General features: G+C 49.8%; 3 protein-coding genes across 3 annotated transcripts; all 3 read left to right on the forward strand.

Annotated features, from left to right (window-relative positions):
• The first annotated feature begins 1,500 nt into the window (after positions 1 to 1,500).
• Positions 1,501 to 2,428, forward strand: BJ212DRAFT_1406252 (uncharacterized protein). Its single transcript, XM_041337416.1, has one exon. The coding sequence runs from the start codon at positions 1,694 to 1,696 to the stop codon at positions 2,090 to 2,092; it is 399 nt and encodes a 132-aa protein (XP_041185459.1). The 5' UTR covers positions 1,501 to 1,693; the 3' UTR covers positions 2,093 to 2,428.
• BJ212DRAFT_1406253 (uncharacterized protein) lies at positions 2,096 to 2,263 on the forward strand (the record flags this gene model as incomplete). The annotated part of the gene is made up of 1 exon (XM_041337417.1): positions 2,096 to 2,263. A coding segment is annotated over one exon (168 nt), but the record flags the coding sequence as incomplete, so codon positions are not given.
• A 5,225-nt stretch (positions 2,429 to 7,653) lies between the features above and the next one.
• BJ212DRAFT_1406271 (uncharacterized protein) lies at positions 7,654 to 8,431 on the forward strand (the record flags this gene model as incomplete). Its single annotated transcript, XM_041337418.1, has 1 exon — positions 7,654 to 8,431. A coding segment is annotated over one exon (394 nt), but the record flags the coding sequence as incomplete, so codon positions are not given.
• Between the last annotated feature and the right edge of the window lie 1,190 nt (positions 8,432 to 9,621).

Below are 9,621 nucleotides of genomic sequence, written 5' to 3' on the forward strand. Positions count from 1 at the left end.
TGATGAAGCCCTCGAAGCACACCGATACATGATGGGTGCAATGGACGAATCTGCAAAGGCGAAATGCTTCGATTGGTTCAATGGCAAGTCCAGATTTCGTGGTGTCACGTAGACTACAGTCCTCACCCATATTTTGCTCAGCTTTCAAGCAAGAATGCAGTGTGCTCTGTGCCGCCAATGGAGATGCCGCCCTCATTGCAGGCGATTATGACAGGGCTATTGACCTCTACTCGGCAGCAGTCAACCTCGATCCTGCATTTGATGCTGTCTTTGCAAATCGTAGTAAGGCAAAGTTAGGTAAGATGCTATGGATGGAAGGACTTCTCGATGCGCAGAAGGTGCGATGGCATCTGTCGTCTCATAACCGGTGCTCATTGTCGTGATGCATAGGTTCTTGAACTCGACTCTTTGTCTTATCTTGGATACAATTTGAAGCACGCAGCGCTTCATGGTGCACGTCGCTATGACGAAGCGATCCAGACCTTCGAAACGATGTTCTCCAAATTGGATGATGCATCCGATGTTCAGACCCGAAGTTAGCCTTTGAATAACACATTCGCCAACATGTTTAACTCTTTCTCCAGAGCTGTGCCAGCATCTCAGACCCTCTGAGGTCGAACGTGCTGTTCGACGGGTCATTGATGCCCAACTCGACAATGCTCCGCTCCATGTACTCAACACCACCAGCGGTCTCTTATGCGATCGAGAAGCGCAGATAAGCGCTTTCAAAACGTGCGAAGAGTATAAAGAGCTTGTGTCATCAACAATCATGCATCGAGAACTCCCCATGGAGCACATCGAAGAGGTGGTGATGTCGTATCTCCAATACGCCACGTTATCACACAGGTGGGAAGGGAAGGAGCCGCTGTTGCAGGATATCCAGGGCAAGAACATCTATGACTCGGAGTTGGATCCAGTTGGTGGCATGACAAAGTTGCGGTCCTTCTGCACAACTGCTCGTGATGCGGGGTATAACTGGACATGGAGCGATACATGCTGTACTGATAAGAGCAATGACGTCGAACTCCAAGAATCAGTTAACTCCATGTTTATCTGGTATCTTCACTCCGCGCTCACGATTGTCTACCTGTCGGATGTTCCACCTTCGTCAAAACCTGGCGCACTGGCAAAGAGCGCTTGGAACACGCGTGGATGGACGGTTCAAGAATTCATCGCTCCCAAAGTCATTCTCTTCTATCAGAATAATTGGACCCTTTATCTTAATGATTGTACTCCAAACCACAAGGAGTCCGCTGCAATCATGCAGGAGTTAAAGGACGTGACGAGCATAGACCCACTAGCCATTGCGGCCTTCCGTCCCAGTATGAATGGTGCCCGAGAGAAACTTCATTGGGCCTCAACCCGCATTACCACGCGTCAGGAAGACATCGCATACTCGTTGTTTGGCATCTTTGGTGTCCGCCTACCTGTAAATTATGGCGAGGAGCAGGACAAGGCTCTCAGGCGGCTCCTGCAGGAGATCGTGGATCAGTTGGGTGACATCACTGGCCTTGACTGGGTCGGAAAATCATCAGAGTTCAATAGCTGTCTACCAGCCTCCATTACTTCATACGACACTCCAGCATGCAAGCTACCACCTCTACTCGAAGATGAAATCCAGTCATTGGTTTCTTCGCTGCGAAAGACGGTAGCTGCTGATTTCGCTTAGAACCTTTATACCCTGCTTCACAACATGAGCGCCCCTCGCTTCGCAGCACAGAGACTGCACCTGCCTTGCATTGCATTCAATGTCAGGGAAGTCAGACGGGTGCGCAGTCCAGCACCAGAAACTCTGTTCACGTATGGAGTGAAGGCAGATGGGCTTCACAACTTACTTATCACAACCGAAGAGACCCTGGTTCAGTTCTGGCCTGCAAGGCCCACTGAGAAAAAATTTGTCCTTGTCTGTCCTTGGGATCGGTCTCTCCTTGAGCTACCTGACTTTGTAGAACCGACTAAATTTGTGGGACCGTCTGACTTTGGACATGATATGGAGAGCGAGGAGGATTATTGCACGCCACCTTCTTCCCCGTCAGATGCCTGGTCCAGTGGTTCTCCTGTAAATCAGGGGGTGGTTGACCTAGAATCATGAGCATTCCGGTTGCTTGTTTGCCTTGGGCAGCCTTTCGGTGCATTCTTGCTAGCGCAGCAGGGCAGTGGAGAATATAAGAGGATCGTGTCAGATCATGATATCATTGGACAAGTCAATGACGTGGTTTCTGTTGGAGACTTGATGGACATCAGGACCATAGAAATATTGTAGTCGTATGTTTTTCTTTTAAAGTTTATGGATTTCTGAGCGGTTTGCATTTATGCTTCAAAGATCATATTCGTACAGTATACGTATCATATATGCATGTGAATTGGACTACATCCTTACTTATCATTTCTTGCAACTTGGATGGGTTCATCATATTTGAAAAATGCGCAGTGAAGGACCTTTGGTCAGTAGCTCTTTTACGCGCATGTTGCTCAATGGGATATTCACAATTACCAGTTTCCTAATACCAGATGTCCCGAAAGATTGGATGCCAAATCCCAAACACATTTGGGAGAGGGAGAAAGCTAATTCAAAAGATAAAGAGAACGCAGTTATACCTCCTCCGTCACATACTCAGTCGCACGCCCAGTGGAGAATAGGTATATTTGCGAGCCAGGTTTGACAAAATTCATCTTCTACAGATCTCACATGTTTACATGCTATGGACAGCGGGGCTCCCTTCTGAACCCAGGTCCATCTTCGAGTACATCTCCAAGAAAGACCAAGGATGCATTAAGAACATCGATGTAAGCCGCTTTGGCCCCCTGTCCACGTCGGATGATCCCTCGCCAGGTCTCTCACTCTGCACGTCTCCCAGGATCACACACACCAAACCTCGCTTCGCCCAAGCTGCCCACCACGGTTTTCAGCCTTTCATGGCCGACTCCTCTAAGCAGGTGAGGTGCACTGCCTATCTCCGCGTATGCAAATCCTGGCTCAGGCGCAATTCCACCCGGTCAGAAGCCCGAGCAGGTACTCGAGGAGTTCGCAAAAGAGATAAGCGATTATGCATAGTCAGCTGCATTATTCCGCACCGTTTCTGGAGCCACGGCTGGGCAGTTTACAAGTGCTGTTTGTTTGGATCTCAGGACAAGGATCATCTCGGGCCTGCACACGCCTGCTGCACAGCTAGAAGAGGGGGCGGATAGTATGGATGTGGCAGAGGAGAAGCCGGGGGAAGAAGCCCCGAAGGTGCATGCCGCTCAACTGGGCATGTGACACGCGAGGTGTGTACGTGGCAGCCTGGGCGGCTGCTGTGCAAGCGCTTTGGCGTCAGGGACTCGGTTCTGGAAGTCCCTGTCGATACCTCTGGGTCGTCAGCGCACAGTACGGAGCCTGAGTTCACAGCACAGCGTCAGCAGACGAATTCACGGGGGCAAGGGAGGGAGCGACGCAAGTGGAGAATGGGGACTCTGGGAGTAGTAAGCGCGATGTTGCGAATATTGGCATGAGGAGAGGGATGATGTGCACATGTATGAACAACCTGGTATGGATATTTTTAAAGCAATTTTTGTGAGTAATGATGAGGATAGCGACGAGAAGGATCGTATCAATGATGTCGATGAGGTGGATGAGCCCCCTGCCGTCCCTGCACCGTCCAAACCAAGCCCAGATGTCAAGCCACTACCAGCGAATGGTATCGTGGAAGATGTTGACCTGGTTACGTTCAAGCCTACCTTCATACCCAGGGGATCCAAACCAAAAGACGCGGAGAAGAAGGAAAAGAGAAACAAGAGATAGAAAGGTTCCAAGGGTGGTGCGCTTGCTTCCTTTGATGTAGATGAGGATGGGGGAGGGTCATTGTCGCTCACTGTTGTGCGTCAGAAACACCGAGGATGGCGAGAGGTCGAGGAGGAAGAAACGGAAGTATCGAGAGGGGGATGGAAGTGAGGATATGTGAGTTGAAAAGCCTCCACCGAATATCATGAATGCCCTGCCTAATGTGTCCTCTGGTGAAGGCAGTCTCCCGTGTAACGCGCATCACCATCGACTGTGCTATCGCCATTAGATGGAGGAGATATATTCTGGAAGATGTGGAGACATGAGTCGGAAACATGTACACAGTGCAGTCGAGGAAGGTGGTTATGACTCGTGGAGAGCATCCTTGCTGGAACGGAGGTGAACTGCCTCGTGTCTTGGGCGTCTACGGAAACGAGTTAGGTTTGGCGTGGTGAAGCAGCATAGAAACGCACAATACACGTATCTCTGCAGCTTAGAGAAGGACATCCACAATCCCTCGACCGTGCTCGACACCCTTCCAGTAAAATGCCACAGGTCATTCTAAGCACCACGCCCATTCGAACTTTTGAGGATCATCAATATGCCGTAATGGCAGTCGCAGTTTTCCCCGATAAGCGACGAATGGTTACGGGCTCGCACGACAAGACACTTCGTCTTTGGGACTTGGAGACAGGTGTTGTGTTGAAGAAGATGGAGGGGCATAGCAGTGCAGTGACGGCATTGGCAGTATCACAAAATGGTCAAATAATAGCAAGTGGTGATGGCAATGGAGAAATCATCACCTGGCATGGTGAAACTGGGGAATCTCTCACCCAACCCATCAAAGCCCACTCTGATTATATCTTCTCGGTGGATTTTTCTCCGGATGATGCAGTGCTGGCTACTGCAGCTGGTGTAAGGGACAAAACGACGAAGTTTTGGTGTACCAAAACGTGGCAGATGCAAGGAGAACCAGTTGACTGTGGTGATTATGTCTTCTGCGTTCGATATTCGCCTTCCAGTCAACTTCTTGCCATCGCAACAGGACAGAATATCCAAGTTTATAATCCAAGCACAAGGGAACGTGTCGCATCTTTTGGGGGTTACAGCTTGTCACTCGCGTGGACGCCAGATGGCACACGTCTTCTTTCAGCAGGCAATTACAGTGATCCTACCATACGAGAGTGGGATCTGTTGACCTGGCAGCAGCTCGGTGATCCCTGGAAAGGCCACACCAACAAGATCAATGCTATTGCCATTCATCCCGCTGGCACCATCGTCGCTTCTGCGTCTAATGACAAGCAAGTCCGTCTCTGGCGGCTCTCAGATCGACAAACCATCGCCATCTTCCAGCATTCATCCGTGCAGACACCTGTCGCTTTCTCCTCGGACGGCAAGCACATCTTCAGCGGAGGCGGGAATAAAAAGATCTCACAGTGGGCTGTCAGCAACGCTAATTCAAAGGCGAGTTTCTATCTTTGATCCTCAGAACACAATTCGAGCATCCTTCGTGCAGGTACTGGATATCACGACAGCCCGCGATGCATGTATAACTGGGGATCTGGACTCCGCTGAAGAGTTGCTCACCCAAGAGATCCACACTGACGCCAATGACTGTACTTCATATGCTCATCGCTCATTCGTTATGTCCCGAAAATACGCCTGGGACCTCGCCCTCGATGATGCAATCAAGGTCAGTTATACTGGCCCGTCATGACCCTTATGAAAAGGCTTACTCTCATTCGTGATATAGTCCATTAGTATTCGGCCCTCATTGACGGGCTGCATCTCCAAAGGCATTGCCCTCTGCGGAAAAGGCCATGTCCGGAACGCCAGGATAGCGTTCGACGTCGCATCCATGTTCACGAACCAAGATTCAGAAACCAACCATTTTCTTATATTGACCAAGGTAACTTCAATTTGTTTTGCACATTCTCTGCTTCATTGCGTATTTCAGGCCATCGCCCTCTTCAACGCAGATCAACATGAGGGGGCAATGTTACTCATCAAAGAGCTGGCTGCTGCTTGTCCCAATGTCGATCCTCACGCGCGTCGCGTCGTGGAAGTAAGTGGCATGCTTGGTCATCGATACTCATCTTTGCAACTCACATATTAGACATACCTACGCGTCCAGCTCGGAATCAATGCCTTGGATGGCGCGCGTCACAACGAAGCTACTGACAACTTCACTGCTGCTGTCAACTCAGGCGTTATCTCATCGAAATACCTGCATGAAACATACGAGGACTTGACCGTGGTGCGTCAAGATGATGCATACATAATACTTTTTATAACAGAGTGCTTTGTCCAGCTCTTTGGGTGGGATCTCCGGTCTTTGTGTCTCATGACACACCAGAAACGGTGCCAGGCATTCCTTTCGGCAGGTAAACCTGAGGAAGCCCTTGAAGCACACCAATACATGATGGGCGCCATCAACGGATCTATGAAGGCAAGCTGCCTCGACTGGTCCAACGGCAAGTTCGGAGTCCGTGATATCACCTGGACTACAATACTCACCCATATTCCACTCAGCTTTCAAGCAAGAATGCAATGCGCTCTGTACTACCAACGGAAATGCCGCCCTCACTGCGGGCGATTATGACAGGGCTATTGACCTATACTCGGCGGCAATCAGCCTGAATTCTGCGTCTGATACTCTCTTTGCAAATCGTAGTAAGGCAAAGTTAGGCAAAATGCTATGGACGGAAGCACTTCTTGATGCGCAGAAGGTGCGTTGGCATCTATTGTTTGGTAACCAATGCTCATTGTGGCGATACACAGGTCATCGAACTCGATTCTTTCTCTTATCTTGGATACAGTTTGAAGCATGCAGCGCTTCATGGTGCACGACGCTATGATGAAGCGATCCAGACCATCCAAACGATGATCTCCAAATTGGACAATGCTCCCGACACTGAGACACGAAGTAAGCTTTCGATAACACCTTTGTCGACATGTTAATCTCTTTCTCCAGAGTCGCGCCAGCAGTTTCTCGGACCTTCTGAAGTAGAACGTACTATTCGACGGGTCATTGATGCCAAACTTGACAATGCTCCACTCTGTGTACTCGACACCACCACCGGTCTCTTATGCGATTGAGAGGCGCAGATAAGCGCCTTCAAAATGAGCATAGACTACAAGGAGCTTGTGTCATCAACAATCACGCATCTAGACCTCCCCATGAAGCGCATCGAAGAGGTGGTGATGTCGTATCTCCAATATGCCATGCTATCACACAGGTGGGAAGGGAAGGAGCCGCTGTTGCAAGACATTCAATGCAAGAGCGTGTATGACTCAGAGTTGGATCCGGTTGGTGGCATGACGAAGTTGCGGTCGTTTTGCAAAACTGCTCGTGATGCGGGATACAACTGGGCATGGAGCGATACATGCTGCATCGATAAGAGCAACAACGTCGAACTCCAAGAATCAGTTAACTCCATGTTTATCTGGTATCTCCACTCCGCGCTCACGATTGTCTACCTGTCGGATGTTCCACCTTCGTCAAAGTCTGGTGCACTGGTAAAGAGCGCTTGGAACACGCGCGGATGGACGGTTCAAGAATTTATCGCTCCCAAAGTCATTCTGTTTTATCAGAACAATTGGACTCTTTATCTTGATGATCGCACTCCCAACCACAAGGAGTCCGCTGCAATCATGCAGGAGTTAAAGGGTGCGACGGGCATAGACCCACCAGCCGTTGCAGCCTTCCATCCTAGTATGAATGGTGCCCGAGAGAGGCTCCGTTGGGCGTCAACCCGCGTTACCACGCGTCAGGAAGACATCGCATACTCGTTGTTTGGCATCTTCGGTGTCCGCCTGCCTGTAGATTATGGGGAGAAGCAGGACAAGGCTCTCGGGCGGCTCCTGCAGGAGATTGTGGCTCGGTCGGGTGACATCACTGGCCTCGACTGGGTCGGAAAATCATCAGAGTTCAATAGCTGTCTGCCAGCCTCCATCACTTCATACGAAGCTCGACCATACAAGCTACCACCCCTACCCGAAGATGAAATTCAGTCATCGGTTTCTTTGCTGCGAGAGACGGTGGCTGTGGATTTCGCTTCAAACCTTTATACCCTGCTTCACAACACGAGCGCCCCTCGCTTCGCAGCACAGAGACTGCACCTGCCTTGTATTGTATCCAATGTCAGGGAAATCAGATGGATGCGTACTAGTCCAGCCCCGGAAACTCATTTCACGTATGGAGTGAAGGCAGACGGGCTTCGCGACTTGCTTATCACCACCGAAGGGACGTTGGTTCAGTTCTGGCCGGCAAAGCCCACTGAGCGAAAATTTGTCCTTGTCCGTCCTTGGGATCGGTCTCTCCTTGAGCTACCTGACTTTGCAGAACCGCCTGAATTCGTGGAGCCGTCTGACTTTGGAAATGATGTGGAGAGCGAGGAGGATTATTGCACGCCACCCTCTTCTCCGTCAGACAACTGGTCCAGTGATTATCCTGTAAATCAGGATGTGGTTGACCTAGAATCACGAGCATTCCGGTTGCTTGTTCGCCTTGGGCAGCCTTTCAGCGCATTTTTGCTAGCGCAGCAGCGCAGTGGAGAATACAAGAGGATCGCGTCAGATCACGATATCATTGGACAAGTCAATGACGTGCGTTCTGTTGGAGACTTGATGGACATCAGGACCATAGAAATATTGTAGTCACATGGTTTTTTCAAAGTTTATACGGTTTACATTGATGATTTAAAGATGATACTCGTACAGTACACATGTGTATCGGACTGAGGTCTCGTCACTTCTCTACTTGCCATTTCTTGCAGCTTGAATGGGTTCGTCATATCTGAGAAACTCGTGGCGGAGGACTTCATACCATCTATCTGCGTGCACACGCAAGTCCTGGATTAGGCGCAATTCTACCTGTACAGAAGCCTGAGTAGATACTCGAGGAGTTCGCAAAAGAGATAAACAATTATTTGAAATCAACTGCGTTATTCCGCCCCATTTCTGGAGCCATAGCTGGACGGTTTACAAGTACCGTTTGTTTGGATCCCGGGACAAATATCATCTCGGGCCTGCACAGCCAGAAGAGGGGGCGGACAGGATGTGGCAGAGGAGAAGCCGAAGGAAGAAATCAAGGAAGAAGCTCTGAAGGTGCATGCTGCTCGACTGGGCATGCGCTCGTGTATGAACGTCCTGGGATGGATATTTTCAAAGCAATTTTTGTAAGTGACGACGAGGATAGCGACGAGGAGACGGATCGCACGAATGACGTGGATGGGCCCCATGTTGTCTCTGCGCCAGCTGGTCCGTCTATACCAGGCCCAGATGACAAGCCACCAGCAGCAAATGGTATCGTGGAAGACGTTGATCTGGCTACATTCAAGCCTACCTTTATACCCAGGGGATCCAAAGCAAAAGATGCAGAGAAGAACGAAAAGACAAACAAGAAACAGAAGGGTTCCAAGGTGGTTGTGTTTCTTTTAATGTAGACGAGGATGGCAGAGTCGTTGTCGCTCAGTGCTGCGCATTACAAACACCGAGGTCGGGATAGCGAGAGGCCGAGAAAGAAGAAAGGGAAGGATCAAATCAAGAGGGGGATGGGGGTGAGGATATGTGGGTCAAAAAACCTCCGCCGGATATCGCGAAAGTCCTGCCTATCACTGATATATCCCCTGATGAGGGCAGTCAGATTAGTGGAGAGGAAAGCGGACCTTGTCGAGACTCGTAAGAGGGCAATTGATTCATGTAGCGCTATATACAAGTTCAAATTCAAAAGTTAACGTTAATTTTGGCAAGTAGCTGCGTCTCTTGTAACGCTTCACCATGTACGTGCGGGTAAGTAACATCAAACTGCGTTATCGCCATTGGATATATTGAAAGTTGTGAAGACATGAGTCGGACGC

Source organism: Suillus subaureus (genome assembly GCF_016647635.1).
Source record: "Suillus subaureus strain MN1 chromosome Unknown BJ212scaffold_221, whole genome shotgun sequence".
Classification (NCBI taxonomy): Eukaryota; Fungi; Basidiomycota; class Agaricomycetes; order Boletales; family Suillaceae; genus Suillus; species Suillus subaureus.